General features: G+C 37.2%; 1 protein-coding gene across 2 annotated transcripts in view; it reads right to left on the bottom strand.

Moving 5' to 3' along the window:
* Window positions 1-7,312: 7,312 nt before the first annotated feature.
* Window positions 7,313-25,109, bottom strand: part of LOC131145805 (uncharacterized) — a 32,870-nt gene continuing 15,073 nt past the window's right edge. The window contains exons 1-9 of one of the 2 annotated variants that reach the window (XM_058094997.1): window positions 19,289-19,698; window positions 18,338-18,489; window positions 18,163-18,275; window positions 17,058-17,136; window positions 15,909-15,937; window positions 15,407-15,500; window positions 13,753-13,842; window positions 13,482-13,671; window positions 7,313-7,880 (exon numbers count right to left, since the gene is read on the bottom strand). In XM_058094997.1, coding sequence (XP_057950980.1) covers window positions 7,459-7,880; window positions 13,482-13,671; window positions 13,753-13,842; window positions 15,407-15,500; window positions 15,909-15,937; window positions 17,058-17,136; window positions 18,163-18,275; window positions 18,338-18,481 — 1,161 coding nt within the window. In that variant the 5' untranslated portion in view covers window positions 18,482-18,489; window positions 19,289-19,698 and the 3' untranslated portion in view covers window positions 7,313-7,458. Of the gene's footprint in view, window positions 7,881-13,481; window positions 13,672-13,752; window positions 13,843-15,406; window positions 15,501-15,908; window positions 15,938-17,057; window positions 17,137-18,162; window positions 18,276-18,337; window positions 18,490-19,288; window positions 19,699-25,109 lie in introns of those variants that run through there. The other variant, XM_058094992.1, reaches the window with a different exon arrangement.

Here is a 25,109-nt window from a genome sequence, read left to right as displayed (position 1 = left end):
CTATAGTGGCGTGCTAAGTACAATGACATTGAAAATGGAAACTGTGTAATTGATAATTGGGCAAACTTGAACAGAAAGCTCAAAGCCCAATTTTTTCCTGAGAATGTTGAGTACAATGCAAGGAAAAAGCTGAGAGACCTCAAGCATACTGGGTCAATCAGGGAAAATGTGAAACAATTTTCTACTTTGATGTTGGATATCCGAGATATGTCAGAGAATGACAAGTTGTTCTATTTTCTATAGGGGATGAAATTGTGGGCAAGAACTGAACTTCATAGACAAAGAGTTCAATACTTGTCTACCGCACAAGCTGCTACAAAACGCCTTGACTGACTATGCTAGGGAGAATACCGCTTCATCCAAAGGATCTGGCGGAGAGGGAAACCATGGAAAGTATTTCAAGAAAGGCAACCCAAGAGTGGGGGAGCCGACTATAAAGCATCAATCTCAAAGGAAGTTTCGTCGTCTCGAGGTTTCAACACACCCAAGGGAAAGGGTAAACTTGAGTGTTTCTTGTGTCGAGGTCCTCATAGAGTCTTTGAGTGTCCTCACAAAGCAACACTTAATGCTTTACAGGCTTCCGTTGCCGAACAGGCAGTGGAAGATGATGGGGAAGAAGATGAGACCCCAAGGATGGGTGCAATGTGGCAGGTGAGCGCATTAGAAAAGCATGCTAAAGCCCCAAATGTTGCACGAGCTAAAGGGCTAATGTTTGTGGACTTGAGAATCAATGGGAAGAGCACCCGCACTATGGTGGATACCGGGGCTACCCATAACTTTGTTTCGCAACCGGAAGCTTGGATACTCAACTTATCCTTAGAGAAGGATACAAGACGCATAAAAGCAGTTAATTCTGTAGCCCATCCTACTTTGGGAGTAGCCAAGCAAGTTACTGTGAAACTTGGACAGTGGGAAGGTCATGTGAATTCACAGCGGTGCCATTGGATGACTTTCCAGTCATTTTGGGAATGGACTTCCTAAGGGGAACGAAGGCAGTGTTGGTGCCTTCGGCTGGTTTCCTATGTCTGATGGGAGATCACCCATGCATGGTGCAAGTTGTTGCAACGAAAGGAGACGATGGGAAGTTCCTTTCAACCATGCAACTCAAGAAAGGTTTAAGAAAGGGAGAGCAGACATATCTAGCCACGGTGGTTGTAGATGAAGAAGTAGGCAAAGAAATGGTACCTACGACCATCCAAGTGGTGTTGGATGAGTACAAGGAGGTGATGCCGAATAAGTTGCCTCACGAATTACCTCTACTAAAGGGTGTGGAGCATAAGATCGAGTTGTTTCTAGGAGTGAAACAACCTGCAAAAGGGTCATATTGGATGGTGCCTGCAGAGTTAGCAGAATTGAGGAAGCAACTTGATGAGTTATTGGAATCTGGATATGTTCGCCCATCCAAAGCACCATTTGGAGCACCGGTGCTGTTTCAAAAGAAACATGATGGGAGCCTACAAATATGTGTAGACTACCCCGTGCTCAACAAGGTGACAGTGCGCAACAAGTATCCTATTCCGTTGATTGCTGATTTATTGGATCAGTTGAGTCATGCCAAGTACTTCACTAAACTTGACTTGAGGTTAGGCTACTATCAGGTGAGAATTGCTAATGGGGATGAGCTGAAGACTACTTGTGTGAAACAGTCTAGCGCATACGAATTCTTGGTGATGCCATTCGAGTTAACGAATGCGCCTGCAACATTTTGTACCTTGATCAACCAGGTTTTTCGTAAGTACCTTAACAAGTTTGTCGTGGTGTACCTAAATGATATTGTTATCTACAGTTCCACTCTAGAGGAACATAAAGAGCATCTACGGAAGGTGTTCGATAGGTTGAAGGGGAACAGTCTATATGTGAAGAAAGAGAAATGTTCTTTCGCTCAGTAGAGCATCAAATTCCTTGGTTATGTGATTGAACAAGGTCATATCAGGATAGATATGGAGAAGGTAAGGACAATTCAAGAATGGAAGATCCCAACGACAGTGAAGGAGTTGCGTTCCTTTCTTGGCCTCGCCAACTACTACAAGAAGTTCGTAGAGGGGTAGTCAAGGAGAACGGCCCCTATGATAGAACTACTGAAGAAGGATCATGGGTGGAATTGGACAGAGGAGTGCTAGGGAGCCTTTGATGACTTGAAGGATGCCATGATGAGAGATCCGATACTTGCTCTTCCAGATGTCATGAAACCCTTTGAGGTACAGACAAATGCATCAGACTTCGCTCTTGGAGGAGTCTTGTTACAGAAGGGGCACCCTGTTGCATCGAAAGCCGTAAGCTTAGCGAAGCAGAGCGGAAGTACACAGCTCAAGAGAAGGAGATGCTAGCGATGATACATTGTCTTCGTGTATGGAGGCATTACTTACTTAGGTCAAGGTTTATGGTGAAAACAGATAACTCAGGTGTTAGTCATTTCTTCACACAACCAAAGCTGACACCCAAGCAGGGCCGATGGCAGGAATTCTTGGCATAATTTGATTTTTACTTTGAGCACAAGGCGGGGCGATTGAACCAAGTCATGGATGCACTGAGTAGAAAGGCCGAACTGGCGGCCTTACAAATGGTAACACATTTGACCTTGAGTACTGTTACCACAACGATGCGGAAGTGCATCAAGGAGAACTTAGCCAAAGATCCAATTGCGCAGAATTTAATGAAGCTTACCGAAGAAGGGAAAGCATGACAGTTCTGGATAGAAGATGGATTACAGATGACCCATGGTAACCGGCTCTTTGTGCCACAATACCATATGGGCCGGACATCCAGGATGGCAGCGCACTTTGGCGTTATTAAAGCAGGGATACTATTGGCCACACATGCATGATGATGTGGTTGATTATACTCGAACTTGTCTTACTTTCCAATAAGACAAGGTGGAGCGGAGGAAAATTGCAGGGCTGTTGGAGCCCCAACCAGTATCGTCCAAACCATGGGAAAGTGTCTCATTAGACTTCATCACCAACCTACCCATGGGAGATGCAGGGAATACTTGTTATTATAGACAGGTTTTTGAAGTATGGTACATTTATAGCCGCACCAAAGTACTGTTCAGCAAAGGAGACAGCACAGTTGTTTTTCAAAAATATTGTGAAACATTGGGGTGTTCCCCAAGACATTGTTAGTGGTCGAGACTTAAGATTCACCGGCAACTTTTGGACAGAACTTTTCAGAATCCTCGGTTCACAACTTGAAATCTCTTCGAGTTATCACCCACAAACAGATGGACAGATGGAGAGATTCAATGGGCTACTTGAAGAGTACTTGTGCCACTTTGTTAATGCCAACCAGAAGAATTGGGTGCAACTACTTGATGTGACTCAGTTCTGTTTCAATGCCCAAAAGTGCGCCACAACCAACAAGAGTCCTTTTGAGCTTGTTACAGGCCAGCAGTCGCTGTTACCTCACACAGCGGATGAGCCGTACAGAGGAAAAAGTCCCAGGGCGTACATCTTTACCAAAGAATGGAAACAGAATGCTGAGATTACCTTAGCCTACCTGGAGAAAGCTACTAAGCGGATGAGGAAGTGGGCAAATCAGGGGAGAAGACCGCAACACTTCAACATAGGTGACTTGGTGCTTGTTAAACTCAATCCTGAACAGGTCAGGTCACTACAAGGACGAGATAGGAGACTATTTCACAAATATGAAGGACCAGTCCCCATCTTGGCCAGAGTCGGGAAGGTCTCCTACAAAATCGACCCTCCGACTTGGATGAAAGTGCATCCTATGTTTCACATCAGCTTCCCCAAGCCGTACAATGCCGACACCGACGATCTAAGAAGAAATCAATCAGCCAGAGTAGAAGTGAGTACAGTTCAACCTGACAGACGTGAAGTTGAAGATATCCTTGCAGACAGAGAATTCACATCCTCAAGGAAGAAACGACAAGAATTCTTAGTGAAGTGGAAAGGCCTTGGTGACAAAGAAATTAGCTAGGTTTCTACAGAAGATATGCAACCGTTCGTGGACAAAGTCGAAGTGTACCTAGCATCAAAGTCTATGAGGACGTCGACCGCATAAGTGGGGGAGAATGTCACGAGTTAAGCTTGTTCAGGGCATTATGCTTGCCTGTGACCGCTTGCCTCGTGTGTTTGGGATGGGTTTCCATCATGTAAATACTAGTGTAGGGTTATTTTCCAGAATTTATTTCATTGTAAGCCAAATAAGGCAGTATGACTCCTCGGTCACTTTGATGTTTCCTAGTACCAGAGTGAGAATAGCCCAAAAAGCTCTTTAAGGGAGGGTGAGTGCTCATCAGTCATTGTAAAACTCACTAGCAATTGTCAACGTGCTTAGCCTACTTGCCTCCCTGGCTAAGTACATCATGTCAATGGAGGATTTGTTAATGAATTACGTTTGCTTCAATGTTTACTGCTTGCTTGTCATGGCTTTCATGAATTGATTACTATTTCCGCTGCTATTTGAATGAATGCTAATGAAAGTGCTTCATGGATGAATGTTGGTAAACGATAGGCTGGCTAGTTAAACAAAAGTGCTTTAGCTAGCACTGCACGACCCTTCACAACGATGTGAAAATAGTCGAACTGTGACACTGCACTCACCTTACTCAGTAAGCCCTCAAATGTTAGAGTGATCTCATATTCACACCGTTCAACAATAGCTTACAGACAAAAGCCCTAAGGATAGAGAAATCTACTCGCCTATACAAGTAGATTCCCTCTGCCCTAGTACGTTGTGCTGCTACTGCCACATCTGAAGTTACTAGTGCACTCGCCTTACTCAGCAAGCTCTCAGGCGAAGAATGCGTCCCGCCAAAACGTAACATGTTATACATACATAAATACTTCTATTATCATAATACATTATTCTTACTGTCATTATTTAATCATACACATCTATTCATGTTCATAACTTAAACATTACATTGCATTTCACTTTACGTAATTATTAACATTACATTGTTCACATTTGTCATTTCATTCATTTATCATTTCATTACCATTACATTGTATTTTCCTTTCTTTCCTTCGTACTACAGCTGGTCTTTAGCCATCATCAATTAGTCTACAACTCTTTTCAGCTGTCATCAGTTGGTCTACACAGAAGTGTGTTAGAATCTGCTAACATGGATGTCTTTCAGCTATCTTACATTTACATGGCTGCATTTAGCATACACAAGCAACATAACCCATAACATATTTTATTCTCAATGCTTTACTTACTTAGTCTGCATCTCATACATTTAACATATATTTGCACAAAATCTCATGCCACACAATTTAACAGTAAAATTCATACATATTCCTATAGAATAGGTCAACCCACATTTAACATTTATATGCTGAAAATACATTTCATTTCTTACATAATTCCTCAAAAATCACTTTTCACTTTTATCAGTTCATTTCCACATATACATAACTAAATAAGTGGTCCTAGGCTCAGAAATCATAGTTTTACATGGTTGACATTTTATAATTCACAACAAAACATACATATATTATAACATAATTTATTACCTTTAATTTCATAAAATCTATTTTAATATATAATTTTCCCTTACCTGATTTCTTGAACTATGCCAACAGGGATCCTGAAAAATATATGCGGTGCTCACCCGAGCTCTAAATCAAAAATTCTAATTTCATTAAATTAACTCTAAATAAAATATTATTTTATTATTTCCTAAGCCCTTAAATATCAAATAAACAGTTATACCATCAAATATAACTAATTTACCAAATTTCTCAAATCTCACTCTTGCTTTGGAGTAGGGCCTAGAAAATCTCAATTGAAAATTTACTCATGTCAAAATGACAACGATCACTACTAAGACCTCGTGGTGGTGTCTGATCGTCGATTTAACAGCAGATTTAACAAAAAATTGAGAACTTAGGGAAAAGTTGTCTTACCCCAGGAATAGTGCCTACACCACTCCCACGACAAATACGCTCTAGTAGAAATGTCGGTGGCGGAGTTAGGAATCCAACGGCACCTTCTGTTTCTTAATCGGTACTCGTTAAGCCAACAAAATTGAAGAGAAAGAGAGAGGCGGAGACGGAGACGACGGAGAGACAAAGAGAGTATAGAGAAACAAACTGCACAAGAAGCTTCGAGCTTCCGTCTTTTTTTTTTTCTTTTTTTTTTAACTTACTTTAACTTAACTTATATATATAATCACCATTTTACTTAATTTAATTAATTCAATTTAATAATATTTAATTAACTAATAATTACTCTTAAATTTTTTCCTACTATTTCTTTTTATTTGTTTATTTAATACATTAATTTAATAATGTTTAACTAATTAATTGATTAATAATTTTAATTTATTAATTAATTTTTAAAAAAAAAATTTCGAGTTATTACACCCTACATCCACGAAAGTAATAGCACACAAATTTCAATATGAAATCACAATGCACACAATACATTTCTCAAAATGATCACTCACTCCAATATATGTCCAGAATAACATATATATCAGTTCCTCAAAGATTTCCCTCCGTTTTCCCAACCACCCAACGTTCAAAAAAATTCAAAATTCAAAAAAACTACTCGCAGCGCCGACGCCTTTCGTCGATGAGTTCAGGGCTTCGTTGACTATCCATAGAAGACCACTCATCGACAATAACATGCTTTCGTTGAAAAGTCCAGAATTCTGAGATTTTCCTGCTCTCGGCATTTTCTCATCGATGATTTCAGAACTTTTGTCGACGAGTCCTTACTATCCTCTTGTCGACGAACACAAGACATCCGTCGACGATCTCCTATTTTACTGCCCTTTCATGTTTTTCCTTCTCCCTTCTTTGCTTAAGAAAAACAAAGTATAAGAACCACAAACAACAATTCATGCTTAATGCAATTTGTATTTTTTTTCTTCTTTTTTATTTTTTTGGCGAAGGAATCAACATTTCCTTTAGGCATTTGAGCAATATTTATGTCATCCGAGTAAAACTCTAGAGCAAAAAAAATGTAATAATTAATTTAAAATTATTATTTATATTAAAAGGCAGAGTAGTAGAAAGAATGCAAGTATATCAAAAATTAAATATATAACGAGGTCAAGAAAATTTTAAATACCCAAGAGATGAAGGACAAGATCCTCTTGAAGGATTGTCATAAACCCATACATTTGCTTCCCATGTCTCCTATCATTGTCGATGGATCAAAAATTACTTATATAAAATAAAACTTTTATTTGTATTTTGTACAAAAATGATGGTAAGGGAACAAAACACCTTCCTACACCCTTTCGAAGATCAAAAGCCAAGGACTGTGCTACTAAAACAGGTTAAACTACTAGATTAAGTAGTTGTTTAGGAACAAGCACCTAAACAAAATTTCCCTATAATGCAAGCAAGAAGGCATATTATCGAAACTTGTACATGATTTTCAGAAGTCAAAATGAAACAATAAAAAAAAAATATTATACCAAACTGGCCAACTAAATCATAAAATTGATTTTTAAAAACTGCTTGTTAATTTCATCAGCAGTTAAAAGAGACTATCCTTCAAGTTTCCATCACAAAGCAGATCGAGAAAAGGATCTTCCTTCCCAGAATTGGTGATGTTGATTTCCTTCCCTTGAAATTTTGCTGCATCAGTGGTTGGCGGCGGTGCCGGCCTTTTTATTGAGATGAATGCCACTTTATTCCTGGATCCAGTTTTTTTCTCCTTCAAAGGATCTTCGCTGGAAGCCAAAGATAAGCCTGAGCCACCTTCTTGGGGATGTTTCCTGCTGATGCTGGGGAACGCTGCAATGCTTGAACCATGTCCCACTGTTTCACAGTCCTCGGCCAGCATCCTGACACCACTCTCTACAGATTGGCCCACCTGTGAATTAGTCTTATCGTCAGCAATGGTAACAGAACCTTCTTCCGCATTGTTACTTGGGTCTGCTTTACTCGGTTCTTCATCTATAGAAAGACATTATGGTACTTCAGAAAAAGAAAAGCTTTACTAAATATAACAATAAACAGCAGGAAGACAGAATTTCAGGCAACCAACAGATTGACAATGGTGCAATGCACTCCTGTGCCGCCTTGATCCCTAAGCATAAGAAATGGGTTTGACCATTTGATTAACTTGCCTAACCATGGACATCCCTGAGCCAAGTGAATGCACATGGGTGGTCATAGTCATAAAACGAAATTTCACATCAGGAAAAAAAGGTGTATTAAAGTCTGTAAGTTCTATCTTGTTGGTACCAAGTTATTGGAGAAGTGCAAGGTAATGAACATCAAGAGAAGCAAAACCATAGAGATGTGGCAGAAAAACAATTTGGGAGAGGATGCAGCAAGAGAGAGATACTATACGAGTGTCATGAGACCACGGCACCATGGCATCTTAGTCATATTCCCAATTATTGCAGCCACATCAACATTCAGGCCCACATCCTTATCACTACATTGGAACCAACATGCAGATCTGAGCATATAGGTTCCATATAATGAAAAATGTTCATGCAGCTACATGTAAATATTTCTTGAAGAGGGAAGTGCCAAGCAATGGAGAGTACCATTTTTCAAGCAATATGAACACGAGTCAGTAACATGATTGAAGAGTTGCTCTAATGTTGCATCAATATTCAAGTTGGCATCAAATCATGGGAAGTGCAGAGTAAGGAATTTCAAGAAAAGCAAAAACATACCTCTGCGGCAGAAAAACAAGGTGAGAGAGGATGCAGAGAAACACTAACAAGAGATAACAAGAGACCATGACACCATGTCATTTTGTTTCAACCCTTTTGCTACATGGACATTTAGGCCCACATTGTTATCATTCATGGGACCCAACATGTGGATCACATGATATGGATCCATGAAAGTGTATCCCATGCATTGTAAAAATACTAATGTGGTCACACACAATTGAGACATGGCAAACATGACATGATGCCATGATCCCATGTAAGGGAAAGTGCCCAATATCGGCTATATGAATGGAGAGTGTCATTTTCCCCTAATATGCAAATGCTAGATTCTGTTAAATGATTGGAAAGTTGCCTTGGGTTGCATTGTCAACTGTCCTGTTGGCATCAGTTTCATGAAAAGTGCCAAGGAGCTTCAAGAAAAGGAAAATGGAATTGCTTAACATGAAAAGTTGAGGAACCTTAGCATTGGACTGTGGCATTATGCCATTTATGTCACTCCCAATCATATGCAACCACATTGACATTGGTCCCCACATTGTTATCATTACATTGGACCATAATAGATCCCAGCATATGAGCTTTAGGCTCGTGGATCCCATGCAATGCATACATGTTACAAAAATGACATAATGTCATGGTCCCATGTAATACTTCTTGTCAAGGTGCCACTTTTCAAGCCATGTAAATGGCAGAATTTTTTACATGATTGAAGAGCTGCTCTAGTGTTAAATCGTTGGTCTAGTTGGCATCAAATTCATGGCAAAGTGTGAAGGAATAATTACTATGGCAGGGAAAAAAAAACACTAGGGGGAACCCCAAAGCAAGGGCAAGACCATAACCCCAAAACAATTTGTTTATAAATAGGGCTCTAGATTGCCTCCATGAGAGGATCTAGAAATAGTATACGTGGGGGTGCCATAGTGAGGAGAGAGAAAACTACAATAACAAAAGTCTGCCAGAATTATACTGCAAAGAAAGAAGATTGGGTTTTCTATGGCTTAAAGGCTTCCAAAGTTTATCTCTTACACTAGAGGAAAGTAAATGAGTTATAGGGCTTTTATTTTACAGTGACTAATAATAGAAGCATGATTACTATTTTATATCAATGTCATCTACAATTATCTAGCATGACTTGTATGTGTGTTCATTGGATTCAATGTTGGATAATGATATGACAAGTAGCAGGTCTTGGGAATATTGTTATTAATATGATGAATATTTGAATGTTGAAATTTTAATATGGATTGATGATATGCGATAAAAAAAAAAAATGCATTGAAGATACTTTTATTATGAACTACCATGGATTTGATCTCAGAAATTAGGCAACTAGGAGCATTATTCCTAGTGCACTCCTAGTCTCCTACCATCATCATCGATCCTTATTTTTATTTGTGATGATTTTGTTGTTTTGAGAAGAAAAATCATTCTACATGAATGTGTCTAATATGGAGGTATGTCTTCTAGCTGATGGCCGATTCCATTGGTAATTTTGATTCCTTCTTTATTGAGGCCTTTGGAGTACAAATGGTTGGATTGCCCATTCAAAAAGGAGTTAGTAGGCCATTTGCAGTTTTATTCCAGCCAGTGCAGCACTAAATTTCTCTATTTTTATTTTATTTATTTATTTTTGAGATTAACATTTTGGTTTCATTTCGATTATCGTCCAAGAGTTGACAGCATTTTCTCAAAGTTAAGCCTTCTACATGGTCTTGAGAATGTGGGAGATCTCTTTCCCTAGAGCATTGAGGGGCTCCGTTCTTTGGAGTGGTGCAAGTTATTCTATGGACTCTGGATTGAGAAGAAAGTGAGAACTTTCAAAGGTTGCAAAGATTTCTCTTTCTTTATTATGGCCTTATGGGATTGAGTGGCGCTCATTGCTTCTTTTTGGGTCATTCTTTTGGTTTTTGGGGGGTTTTATTGCTGTCTGATCTTCAACGGGTTTGGAAGGCAGCTCTATTGTAATCTTTTTGGTTGTTGAACATTGTTCTTAAAGGACACCTTGTCCTCATCCTATCGTACTTTGTTTTGGTACTAAATAAGATTTTCTCTTATCAATAATAATAATAATAATGCATGTGGCCAGGGAGTGCAAAGGTGCCTCTATATCATTTAGATATATTTATATGCTTTCATTTGAGTAAACTGCATGCTTGAGTGTGTTTGAGTATTCCTTCACGAATTGGATGCTTAGGTTGTGTTGACGTTTTGGTCTGGTTTGTTTGAGAGATAACTATATTTTCATATAAGAATTTAGAATGCCAGTTTTCCATAAAGTGGACTAGAAGGGCAAATTGAGGTGCTCAATGGGTTTTGGTCAAAGTTCAAGGACCTTCCCCATTTATAAATTAAACAACAAACGCAAGACTTCTGCATAGCATGTCAGAAAGAGTATTAAAGCTTGAAAAATACATTCCGCATACTTTTCCTAAAAATATTAACAAGACTCATTCAATTTAATTCTTAACACTTACGAACATGATTATTCAAGCCCAAGGTAATTGCCAATAACTAGCATTCCTACTACTTAATTTTCATTACATTAAGTAATGGTCCTCTAAATTAGGTTAATGAAGCTCCTGCCTTCCAAATTAAGCAAGTTAGAGGTAATAGACCATTCTAGGTTCCATCATTTGACATATTTAATTTAGGGATGGTCATTATTACAGCGCTACTATGCTTGAAAAGAAAACCTACTATTTCAAAGCCTAATTTTTCTTCAAAAAAAGTTTAATTGTCAAAAAAATCCTAATAATTTAAAGCTGTGGTATTCAGTTTTGGAAGGATATTTGGCCTTCGATGTTCGCTTTTCTTTCTTTCTTTCTTTCTTTCTTCTTCTTCTTCTTATTTTGCTTTTCCTTCCATTTCCCAGCTCTTTTTGCATCCTAATACACCAATTTCTTCTTTTCTTTTCTTGTTATGAATAGTTCTAAGATTTCTTGGGGTTTTCAGACTTGTCATAACCTTACTGATACAGAAGCAGAGGAAATGAACTTTCTTCCCTCCTAGGGTTGTTAGATTATTTTCATTATTCTCTACAGGGGATGTAAGGATTTGGTGTTGCAATAAGTCAGGCATTTTCTCCTGTAAATCGCTCTTTGCTCATCTAAACAAGTATTTTCAGTCCATACCTCTTGCCAATAGATTGTAGGGAGCTACAGTCCTTTCAAAGGTAAAGGTAAAGTCTTTGAGTGGATTGCCGCCTTAATAGAGTGAACACCAATGATTTCTCACAGGTTCAAACACCATACATGGCTCTATCTCGATATGTGTGTCTGACATGTTATGGTAGCGATGAGGATCATGCTAACTTATTTCTGCATTGCTCCTCAGCCTGGTGTTTAAAGAACAAACTAGTTTGTTTATTGGGAGAGTGTTGGGTGTGTTCTTAACCCTTATTCAGTGGAGGCTTTCTTGATGGTTCATTTTAGAGGTTTTGGAAGGCGTGTAAAAAAGCTAGGATTTGGTGGTGGTGTTCTATTTCAGCTGTTATTTGAGTTATTTGGCCAGAGAAAAATGTCTGGTTTTTTCAAGATCTTGGGTCATGTCTGAATATGCTTTGGGAGAGGAGGAACTTTCTTCCTCCTGAGGTTGTTAGATTCTCTTTGTTATTCACTCCTGGGGATGTTAATATTTGATGTTTGGATAAGTCAGGAGGTCTCTCTTGTAAATCGTTCTTTACTCATCTAAACAAGTCTTTTCAGTCTATATCCCTTGCAAATAGATTGTAAAGAACTAAAATTCCTTCAAAAGTAAAGGCAAAGGCTTTTTTTCTGGATTGCTATGCTTAATACAGTGAACAACGATTGGTCAATAGGCTCAAAGACCATACATGGCTCTATCTCCAGATATGCGTGTTATTTGTTAAGATAGCAATGAGGATCATGCTCATTTATTTCTGCATTGCTCTGCAGCCTGGTGTTTATGGAACAAACTAGTTTGTTTGTTGGGAGAGATTGGGTGTGTCCTTATCCAGTGAAGGCCTTAATGATGGTTGATTTTAGAGGACTTGGAAGGCATAAAATGACAGGATTTGGTGTGGGGTGTTCTATTTCTGCTGCTATTTGAGTTATTTGGCTAGAGAGAAATGCCTGGATTTTTCAAGATCATGGGCCATCTCTGGATCAGGATTGTATTGTCCTTGTGGGTGTTCTCTACAAGGTGTTTTGGTGATAAGACTTCCTGATATTCAACATGATTGACTGGCTCTTTTGACATAGTCTTGGGATTCTTTTTGCATTAGCTTCTTCTGTTGCTCTCATTTTTTGAGGATTTCTTGTCTTCTTTGCACACTTCTTTCGTAATAAATTTCTTTTTCAGTTACAGAAATAATAACTCTCAACCAAAGTAAAAATATTTTTCAATGGAGCCCAGGGAGGGGATCACACCATGTAAACACTAGATTCTTCACATGATTGAGCAGTTGCTCCAGTGTTACTTCATTAAATAGTTGCTTTATCACTCTCCAGCAGCAAAATGCTAAACCAAAAGGCAGAGACTCAGGAACTCTTGCCCAGATTTTTTTACAACAAGAGAAGCAATATAAGTATTGAGCTAGAATAAGAAGAATCATAATGGATCTTCAACAAGCCTAATAGACAGACATCATTAAGTCAGCTTTTGACTCTATCCTGAGAATGTATGGAAAACAGCAACAAGCAATGATAACGCGCACAAAAGTTTAGTGTTATAATTAAAGTATAAAATTGAGTGAATGCTTAAAAAAAGTGGCACAAGTCAAGATGGGAAATACTTGTTCCACAGAAACCACAAGGTAAAAATATAAAAATAAATATAAATATGAAAAATAAGAAGAAGAAATGGAAAGGAAAAAAGAAAGAAGAAATGTCATGGATATTCTTACCTCCTAGAAAGGTCTGGATAGTCTGATATTGTATAGCTGATGCCCCCAAAGAGAGACCACCTCCAAGCTCTGCATCTCGATTTTCCATCTTGCTCCTATCAACCCTCTCATGCAACACAAACTTATCTGTTTGCCATATACATTCAAGGGTGATAACGTCCTCTTTCTTTGGATAAAATTCTCTAAAAATCTGCATCAGTTCCACATGAAAATGGTAAAACTTTAATAGTGAGCCAACAAACATGAGAAACACAAAGCAGTACATACAAACCTCTATTCCATCATGATTTAATTTAACTGACTGCTCCTTGTGAGAGAGAGATGAAACTATGTTGAACACGGAAACAACATCAAGTAACATCTGTAGAAGAGAAACAAACAGAAAATCAATTGAAAAAAAAAATGGAAAAGAAAAGAAAAGAAAAGGCCTCACTTAAACACCTACAAGTTACAATGAAGATATAGAACTGGTGATTAAGCAATGGTCTCTTACATACCACCCTAATACTACATTCCTTGCTTTTAACAATGATGTATTACTTGAGGGCCAACAGTATAAAAAAGAGCACATTTATTATATGAACCCTAAGTTTTGGGTAAGTTGTAGGCATGTCCAGCATCATTTTTGTCCTATCCCTAAATTTTATGATGTGAAGACATGCTGAATCATCATGTATTTAACTTTTCGTCTCCATCTTAAGGTAATGCCACAAATGGTAACTTGTTAGATCAGCAGACATCACTAGTTATGGTATACACTAGTAAAAGAGGAATATATTATAAATGTATCCTACAAAACTTCTAAATTAAGTGACTTTTTTTTCAACATTAGAGTTTGTGCTTGACAGGAAGCTTTATGGGCAAATATTAGATGTGAATCCCATTTGTGTGTGTCCAAAACAAATGCTCCATAGATTTTTGAAGGGCCCAAGTCCAAATCCCATGCAACATGGACTTCAGGTCAAAATTGTCTTTTTTCCCCAGTACTAAGCACCTTAGATCCATTTAGCATATTTCCACTCATGTTCTGTCCATAATCGCATTAATAATTAGCTCTCTTGTGTTGTTTCTGCATACTCTTTGGCATTAAATTACTAATCAGAAATTTATGACCATATCCTTCTTATATTCAACTCTCAATTTTACACTGCCCTTCCATTCCCATCCGTTTACAGACTTGACCGCGATAAAAATGCCCTCATTTGCCAACATCAGGAATGTTATTGATTAGGAGGTTGATACTCTTATTAATATTTACAGCAGCCTTTATGATGTTCAGAGTCAGGCCTCCTACAATAAACCCACGTGGTCCCTGAGCAAGGAAGGAACTTCAAGAGTCTTAGGTCTTATTATAATCATCTTAGCTGCCCAGTGGAGTGTATCAGCTCTTTCCTCGGAAGCCCATTCAGAAAACAGCAGCCCCTTCCAAGGTTGTTTTTTTCACCTGGGAGGCTGCACTGGGGAAGATCATCACCCTTGACAACCTTCAAAGAAAGGGCTTCTCTACTATGAGTAGGTGTTTCCTGTGCCTTGAGGAAGTGAAATCTGTCAATCACACCCTCCTTCACTTACCTTGGACCAGGAATCTCTGGAGCTTGGTCATTCCCATGGTCAATCAGAAATGGGTCATTGCAGCTTCGGTTGAGGGTGAGATTTGGGATTCATAAGAGATCCACTCCAACAAATGCAAAAGGGGAGCTCTTTCCCTAATTCCCGTTGACTAGCATTTTCTTGATGCCCAGGTTTTTTCTAATAATTTTTCTTTGTTTGAATGAAAAAAAAAATTTGCTGCCTTTCCATTTTAAAATGCGTCCATCAGGGAGACCACTTTTACTGATGAGCTTATACACTACGTACAAACTTGATAGAAGAATTATTTTGCAGATTTTAACCAGAAAACTCTTCTGAAGAGGAATAGTACTTACTTGCTGAACCAAAACCCGAATGCGTGCAATCAGAGCCAGTACAGTAATTGAAAATCCCATGAAAAATGACCGAGCAAGCAAAATAGATATTTCACTAAACAATAGTTAAGAAATTGACAATGTTTTGAAAATTTTTCCTGTAAACACCAACTGAAATGAGCGCGAGTATTCAAGGCTCCCACTAATGTGAACCCTGGACTGACCACAGCCAAGTGTACAAGGCTCCCACTAATGTGGGTCCTGAGGAAGGAGGCACATTGCTGAGAGCCGTGTACAATCCATACATGCTTTAGAGTTTAGACAGCCAACTAAATGAAATCATCATAGATTTAACCCAAGGCCTGCATTGGTGGGAGCCTTGTGTATCCATACATATATTTAACAGCCAATTAAATAAAATCCTCATAAATTTTACAAAACCCATCAACTATGTGATTGCTTAATGACACAGACAAATACAGTGAATACAGTTAAACATTTAAACCCAACCAACAAAGGATACATAGCTGCCTTCAGCATTGGCTCAATCATCTGCAATAGAAAATGGTGGAAATATTAGGACGGAATATTTCATGCTAGACAAAATTCCTGTTCAAGATCCTTGCTAGGGGAGCTGCTCCTATGATTTGGAGCAGAAGTATAAAGTCATTATACACTTGATTGAAACTTCTACAAGAGCATGCCAATTTTATATACACAAAAATTTGTATAACATGTTAGAAGGCACAATATTTAGATTATAGGGTCATTATTAAACTGACCAATTTGCATGACTCTAGAGGGTGATCAAAAAATTAACTAAGGTAACAACAGCATTTGGGTAATGATTGGATTTTTCTAAAACAAAGTAAACTAACAGGATTTGCAAGGTTTAAAAAGCAAAGTGCATGCCTCCATTACTGTAAGTCCTCCGATCATAAATTTAAAATGCTTAAATTATCAAGTCAATCCCACCTTCAGAAGCTAGGCAGGGTGGGGTCCGGGTTGGAATGCAGAAAATGTTGCTCAGCCCAAATTTTCAAGTATCTAATGAAAACATATTTCAACAACTAATCTAGTTTTGGCTGAAAGTAAGCACTTGCACTGAAAAGAATGCCACTCAATCTTTAGAGGTTTCTTCCCCTCGCCATCTTATGTCTTAGTTGTTTACTTCTATCGCTATTGTGCCATGCATGATTACATTTAAAAAGGAAAATGCAAGAAAAGCTACATTTGCGAATATGTTGTTGCATATAAGATGGCAAAAAATTGGGAGCAAAGGAGGTGATCAAACATAAACAAATACAACTGGAAGGTACTCTTAAGCATGCAGATATAAGCATACAACATAGTGCTAAAGAACTGGAAAATTTTGTTAATGTTTATTGCATTGAACATCTGGCACGAAGGCTGCTTAAGTACCTCAAAATACTAAAGGAAAAATATAAAATTTTCTAAGATTAACCAAATTGACCAGCCTCAACTTAAGAAATGGATAAAGACAACAATAATCAGAATGGGGGAAAAAAGCAAGGGAAAAAAAAAAAGGTCTTTCAAGACTGATTAAATTGACTGGCCTCAACTTACAGAATAGATAAAGACAATAGCTGCAGTCACACAAGAAGACATGGGAAAAGAAGAAGGGAGGATGGAGGGAGGAAGCAAATTGCACCTGAGACAGAAGTCGAGCAGTCCCCAAAAGTCGCTCCAAAAAATTATATTTTCCACCCTCACATTTCCTCCTCTTTAAACTGTGACAAATATATAAATATAAATAACTGATAGAAATTTTTCCTGCAAGAAAGTAAATTTTTTAAAATCTTCATATGGAAGAATACATCAACCATTTGTAATCTGTAAATAAGTAAATAAGAAATCTAATGAGATTCGAAGTGTCTGCAAAAACAGCACCAAAATCCAGGAAGGACCATCTTCTGGTTGAAAGTTTTTAACATTGAATTTCCTATTTTGTTTTATGTTAGCCATCTTCTAACATTTTTTGTGTGGATATGTTTCCTATGTAAAGACTGAATCATCCAAACCAAGATGTGAGAAAATGAATGGCTAGGGGAGAGGCAGGTTTCTTATTCCTAGTGAGAACTAAAACAACATGCACAGGAAGGACTTGGAGTCTACATATAATGATGGCTTAAAGAGGTTTGTCAGCTTTGCCCACAATGAGAAGCTTTGTCCCAGACTCCCAAGAGACGTGGGATTCTGGGATCTCTCCAAGTATGTAAGAAAACACCAGAATAATGTAAAACTGCTACGTATGACTTGGCTCCCACTCCTACAATAACTCTGAGTTGGTGAATTATTTGGGTGTATGGGAATCTGGGTTTAGTGTATGGGAGTGATTGTAAAATAGTAGTTTTTTGTTAAGTGTATTGCTTTTGTCTTTGTGTGGTTGTGATGCACAGATGCACAGAAAGAGGATCATTTCAAGTTAACCCTGTGGTATATATATGGGTGATATGGACAGGCCATTTTGTCTTTTCCAGGTCAAACCGCCAAAGGCACAAAACTATATATGCTCGAGTTATTCAAAGTGGGGAAAAAGAGAGCACCAAAATGCATGTTTCTTCTTCTTCTTCTTTTTTGGGGATAGAAAAACAGAAGAAATTTATTCAAAGAGGGCAGGAGAATATAAAGAGGATAAGGAATCCTCACGTCACAAAAAGAAAAAAATAAAAAATAAAGCCAATTTAAAATTATGCATCGCAAAATCAACACCATATAAATAAATTGAAAGTATGATAGAAGATTAGAATACTTACCCTTCTAAAAGATTCACCTTTTGTTTTGGTCTCTTCCCGTGAATGACTAGAAAGCAGGAATTCAAATTATCCTCCAAGTGAGCTGATTGCAGAAGTTTCAAATCTCTCCTCACCTACCATCACACAAGTAATTCTTAAAAACTACACACTTCATGGAGCAAGGAAAATAACCCACCTTCAAAAGATACTGAAAATATAAACATCGACGATGCTGATTCTTGTTCTTGTAGACAATTCTATCAAGGATTCCATATTCTGCTTGGAGCTGAGCAATGAAAGATTTTAATCTATCCTCAAGAATTTCAATTGGTGAACCCATAAATTGATCTGTATAATGTTCAAGATAAGTGATTACCAAATAGAAACAAAATAAGTCTCAAAAAACACAGAAGAGAAATCAAAGGGGGAGGGAGGTACGCCCACAAGAATTTATAAAATAAAACTCCATTAAATAAAACAAAAGCAAAATATGTGGAGGACAAGACATCAAACTAAAACAACTACAATAATGCTACCGCCATGGTAAATTGTCGAAATTTCCTATTTCCGTCACCCTTGAAATCAAAATGGCAATCAATTTCTGTCTTGCATAATATTCGTCGAAATCTCAACGAATCATCCCGAAATTTATCCAAATCTCGAAATTTTAACAAAACTTATCAATATTTTAACTATACAATGAAATTTCCTCGGAATTCAAATAAGAGATTTAGGAGTGAAGTGAAATTTCTCTCTTAATTTATTTTATTTATTTTATCAAAATAAAATATTATTACAAATGCTTTTGAAATTATATGAAAAAATAAACTTACAGCAGCATTTTATTCAACCATTTATGTCTAAATTATCATTATTTGTACAATAAATAATATTTAAATGATTTATGAATTTCATTTGTATTAGCTGAATATGTTTTAATGTACATTATCTTACAAATATGTTTGATACACATACTATATTACAACATTTCCACCTCATACATAACATAGATGTATTTAACTTGTAATATATTAGTCCTAAAACTTACATTATTATGTTTGTAAACCATTTCTAAAGTTTCACAAAGAATTCCATGCTTTACTACTGAATCCATTATTTTTTCAAATCGAAATCGAAATTTCCGTACTTTTGGAGTTTCAAAATTTGAGTCGAAATCGAAATTTAAGACCGTGGCTACCGCAGCTACCCTCCAATCCTTTCAAGGATCAGGCAATGAAATCCATCCAAAAGAACATTTTTTTTACAGGGCATAAATAATACAAAGATAAGAAAAGAAAAGAAAGGGCCAAGAAACAAAAGAAACAATTACAGTAAAGCCCCTTTTTCCAATCCCTTTGAAGATCTGATGAGAACATTCCTTGAAAGAAACAAAGCAATGAGCCGAAAAAAAAAGGAATCCTGAGAGTAACTCTATCCCAAAGGAAATGCACAGAATCTGTTTTGCCATTGAAGATCCTTGCATTCTGTTTGATCCACAGAATCCAGAAAAGCAAAAAACTGCACATTTCCATAAAATTTTCCCCACCTCAAGCCTCCCAAATCCTTTTTGCAGAACCATTTGGAAAATGTCCTCAAAAACCAAGAAAAGAAATGCTCAAAGCTGCCTAGCCACGCTACAATGTAGAAACAAATGATTGCCCCCAAACACATGACACAAATATTCAGACTTATGGCCTTCTAAGGTCTCCTCAATAGCAGAAAATCATTAGTATTAAGCCTCTTAATAAAAGCCCTGATCTTTCAAGGAACCTTGGCCTTCCAAAAAAATTGGTTCCAGCAGGGGAGGGGGGGGTGGGGAGAAGGGGGGATTGACCTTTTCAACAACTGGGCAAGAAAAGGTTTCGTGGAAAAAGAACCGGAAGAAAAGCCAGTCCAAAAAGATTTGTGGAAAACAAACTAGAAGAATCCCCAGTCCAAATCCACAAATCACTGCCCAATTGGGGAACAAAAGAACCCAGCATTTGCTGCACCATAATCATATCCTCAACCTCCCTACCATTGAGATTACTAAAGAAATGAAAATCCCAAGAAAGAAATCCCCCTTCAAAAGAATAAAAAGCCTTAATCGATGCAATATGCCAGAGAGACGATCTGAAAATATGAAGGAACAAAGATTCCAAGACACCTCACCCACCCAAACATCTTTCTAGAAGTGAATATGATTCCCATTTGCTACACGATAACAAGAAATAGGGGGGAAAAAAATGAGGTAACAGAGAAATAAATTTCCAAGGGCTAGCATAAGAAACAATACCACTGCCCCTAATATCCCACCCATTCCTGTGCAATCTGTACTTGCTTTTAACAACCATGTCTATGCTTCCTAGTGCATACTCGACCCCAAACATTCCAAGAGAGAATCTTCATTGATTTATTCTGTTGTTACCCAAACGCCTCTCTCTTTTTTCCATAATTTATCAAGGAAGCAAGTTTGCTCAGTTCCATACTCAATCCAGAAGATTTCCTCTTATCTCATGTACCCACTGCCCCAATCCTAACAATTTCACCTTTATAACTCACCAAGCTAAGATATAATTCATCAAGAAGATTTTCAGTCTCCAGTTGCCCCTCTCATTGCCCAAAAGGTCCACAATTTGGAATACACCCGCACTGATCAACTATTTATGGGAATAGTTAAAAAAAATTAAAAATGATTAAAAATAGGAAGAATACCTTCAGTGTTGGCAGCATTAATTAAGCAAGACCTAAGAATTCCATTACCCAGATTATGAGATTCAGTTGGATAAGATTCAGAGATTGAATTTGCAACAAATGAAGAATGAGTAACAAGCTTAGCCCCCTCCTGAGAAAGGCTAGGTTCCCTTTAGATCTTCAATACAAAATTATTCATTGTTCTGAGGAAACATTATTAGATCCTATCCCATCCTTCTTTATTACCAAACTCCTCTTGGCCAAGCTGTAGCAATGACTTCCCATCTTCAAACAAAATTATTCATTGTTCGAAGGAAACATTATTAGATCCTATCACATACTTCTTTATTGCCAAACTCCTCTTGGCCAAGCTGTAGCGATGACTTGCACCTCAGCAGCTCAGCTAATCCAATAGCAGTCCCTCCTCCTTTGGGTCTTTGATTCATAGGAATGCAACAACTCTTGTCTCCTCGTCAATTTCTTCAAGTGATACAGGCCCAAGCAAATTTAGAACTTCCTTCCCTTTATTCTTTGTCTCTCCATCCCCAAACCTCATTGGTTCTTTCGTCTTCTAGTAATCTCATGTAGTTCCAAAAGATGCTGAAACATTGTTTTCTATATCAACGGAATTTCTTCATGTCTACCCTCAAAAGAAGATTGTACAATTCCTTGTCATGGACTCCAAACAAGGTATTAGGTCGCATTTGTTCTCTGTCATGCTCATTGGGATTTGAAGTCGGCAAAATCTTTCCTAGCCCACCCACAAAAATTTTTTTACGTATGGGGCTTCTCAAGTAAGCTTCATCATATTTAAGCTTATTAACAGCATTAACCATGTCAGCCACCTTGGGCCTATTGTTTAATTAATTCTAAGGTCCAATGCGGTTGACGGCCCCATTTGATTTTGGGGTTTATCATGACAACTAGGCCTCAGGCCCAAAAAATCCTGCCCATCGTTAGACCGATCCCCTATATTAACCTATTGCATGACCTTTGCTAGTGAATTGTTTCCCGCCTTATTAACATGATTTTCTGGCAGCATCCCGTGAATCTTGCAGTGATTCATCCTTCCAAAATTATGACATTGTCTTCCTCATCTTCGCCCACTCTTCCCTTGTCATTGCCAAGAGCTTCCAACCAGTTAAAAGCTTAATGCTAATGATCCTCACTAGTCAAAGCCAAAGAAACGAATCCATAGCTTACATTCAAAGAACCACAATCCATAAATCTAGTTTTATTTTCTTCTTTGTCCTTTTTCACCTCATTTCTCCTTGGGACTGTTTTGCTGGTTTTATTTGCCTCCACAATCCCCTCCAACTTTTCAAGCAAGTTCTTCCACCTTGAAGCTCCCTTAACATCTAGCACACATCATACGGATGGTGCTTTTGTTCAAAATCTTCTCCAATGACATAAAACAACCAAATCCATTAGCTCTTAACCAAGGCAAAAAGAAATAGTTTGGGACCTAGGAGATTTCACCATGGAAATGAAGTTCTAGTAAATTAGAAGTCATATAGTTCCCTTGCAAACCACATTCGCTCCTAATGAAAGCAAGATAAAATCGCAAAGTGTCTTGTTTGTCTTGATGATGTTGATCTTATTGCCTTCGTCATCAAACCCAATTAAGATATTAAAGTTCCCCATGAAGATCAATTTTTGTTAATATAAACAGAGTAGAGGATAGAATTATAAAAATCAAGATGGTAATAGGCCAAGAGATAATAAATATCATTAGTGTTTATGCTCCTCAAGTAGGCTTCGCAGAAAATCTCAAGAGAATTTTGGGAAGATATGGATGGTATTATACAAGGCATACCAAGGACTGAGAAAATATTCATAGGAGGAGATCTGAATGGACACATTGGAAGGGATCAAAAAGGTTATGAGAGGATACGTATAGGATATGGATATAGAGACATAAATTAGTCTAGGGAGATGATCTTAGATTTCGCTAGGTCATATGATTTTATTATAATGAATATTTGCTTTAAGAAGAGAGAAGAACACTTAATAACCTTTAAAAGTAGACAAAATAGAAGTCAAATAGATTTTTTTTTTAACTAGGAGGGTACATCATTTATCATGCAAGGATTGTAAAGTTATTCCAAGTGAAAGCCTAATCACACGACATAGAGTCTTAGTGTTAGGTATATGTATTAAAAAAGTGGAAGAAAAATGATAAAATAAACCAATGTAAGAAAACTAGGTGGTGGAACCTAAAGGAAGAAAATATAATAGAATTTAAAGATAAAATGATCAAAGATGGGGATTGGACTATATAGAATGGGATAGATACAAATACTCTTTGGAGTAGATTAGCTAGCTCTATCAAAAAGATAGCAAAAGAGATTTTAGGTGAATCAAGGGAAAATTTCTCAAATAGTAAAGAAAGTTGGTAGTGGGATACAGATGTCTAAAACACCGTAGAGACAAAAAGAATTTTGTATAAAACAAGGCAAAAATGTAGAAACATGAATAACTTTGAAAAGTAAAAAGAGGCGAGAAAAAATGCAAAAGATCATTTAATAGTATTATATGATAAATTAGATACAAAACTAGAGAAAGGAAGAGTAAGGACTTAGGAAATGTAAAATGTATAAAAAGTGAGGATGATATTGTCTTGGTTAAGGACAAAGACACAAAAGAAAGATGGTGAAGTTACTTTGGAAAGTTGTTTAATGAAAACCAAATAGAAGGCTTAAACTTAGAATTGACAAATGAGAAAAAGACTAAAAATATGAGATTTCTTTGCAAAGTTAGAGTTAACGAAGTTAAGCTTGCAATAAAAAAAGATGAAAAATGGAAAAACTACAGGACCGGATAACATCCCAATTGAAGTTTGGAAATGCATAGGCGATAACAGAATTACATGGTTAACTAATATATTTAATGCAATTATAAAAACTAAGAAAATGTCAGATGAATGGACGAAAAGCACTTTAATACCTATATACAAAAATTAAGTAAATATTTAAAATTGTAATAAGTGTCGTGGAATTAAACTTATGGGTCATACGATGAAACTGTGGGAAATGGTAGTTGAACAAAAATTAAGGCTAGAAATGAAGGTCTCAGAAAATCAATTTGATTTTATGCATAAGAGATCTACCACAAAAGCTATATATCTTTTAAGAATATTAATGGAAAAGTTTAGGGAAAAGAAAAGGGACTTGCATATGGTATTTATTGACTTAGAGAAAGAATATTATAGGGTACCTAGGGAAGTTCTATGGTGGGTTTTAGAAAAAATAAAAGGTGTATGTACTAGGTATACTAATATCATTAAGCATATGTACGATGGAGTAATGACTTGTGTAAGGACTATAGATGGAGAAACTAGAGAATTTTCAATCACCATAGGTGTACATCAAGGATCTACTATGAGCCCTTATCTTTTTGCTTTAATGATGGACCAACTAACTAAAAGCATTCAAAATGAGGTTCCATGGTATATGCTGTTTGCAGATGATATTATATTGATTGATAAAATTAGGGGCAGAATAGAGGCTCAGTTAGAATTAAGGAGAGAAGCTTTGGAATCTAGAGGCTTTAGGATAAGTAGAAATAAGACAGAATACATGAAATGTACATTCAGTAATGGTAGGAGGAATATTGGAGGCAAAGTTAAACTTGATGATGAAGAAATAAATAGCACTTGTAGATTTCAATACCTTGGATCTATTATGCAAGCTGAAAAAGAAATTAAAGATGATGTAATGCATAGAGTTAAAGCAGGTTAGGTAAAATGGAGAAGTGTTTCAAGTGTGTTTTGTGATCGTAGAATAAACTTAAAATTAAATGAGAAGTTTTATAGGATGGCTTTAAGACTAGCTATGTTATATGGATCAGAATATTGGGTGAAGAAGAAACAGAATATCCAAAAAGTAAAATTTGCTGAGATGAGAATGCTTAGAATGGATGAGTGGTATAGCACTGAAAGATAAATTAAGGAATGAACATATTCGTGGTAAGTTGAAGTGTAGCTACTATAGAAGATAAGATAAGGGAGAGACAACTTAGATGGTTTGGACACTTACAACGTATGTGCGCCAGCGAGGAAGAGTGAGTTAATTATTGTGGGGGGTAGTAGCAAGGGTAGAGATAGACCTAAAATAACTTTGAATGAGATAGTGAATAAGGATTTAACAACCCTGAATTTGTCAAAAAAAATGGTCCATGATTACATAAATTGGCGGAAAAAGATTCATATAACCGATCCCACCTAGTGGGGGTTAAGGCTTGATTTTGTTGTTGCTGTTGTTGTTGTTGTTGTTGTTCTAAATAAGTACCAAAAG

The sequence above is a fragment of the Malania oleifera genome, chromosome 1 (genome assembly GCF_029873635.1).
Source record: "Malania oleifera isolate guangnan ecotype guangnan chromosome 1, ASM2987363v1, whole genome shotgun sequence".
NCBI lineage: Eukaryota > Viridiplantae > Streptophyta > Magnoliopsida > Santalales > Ximeniaceae > Malania > Malania oleifera.
The sequence above is the reverse complement of the archived record's forward strand: the minus strand, read 5'-3'. Positions and strand labels throughout refer to the sequence as shown.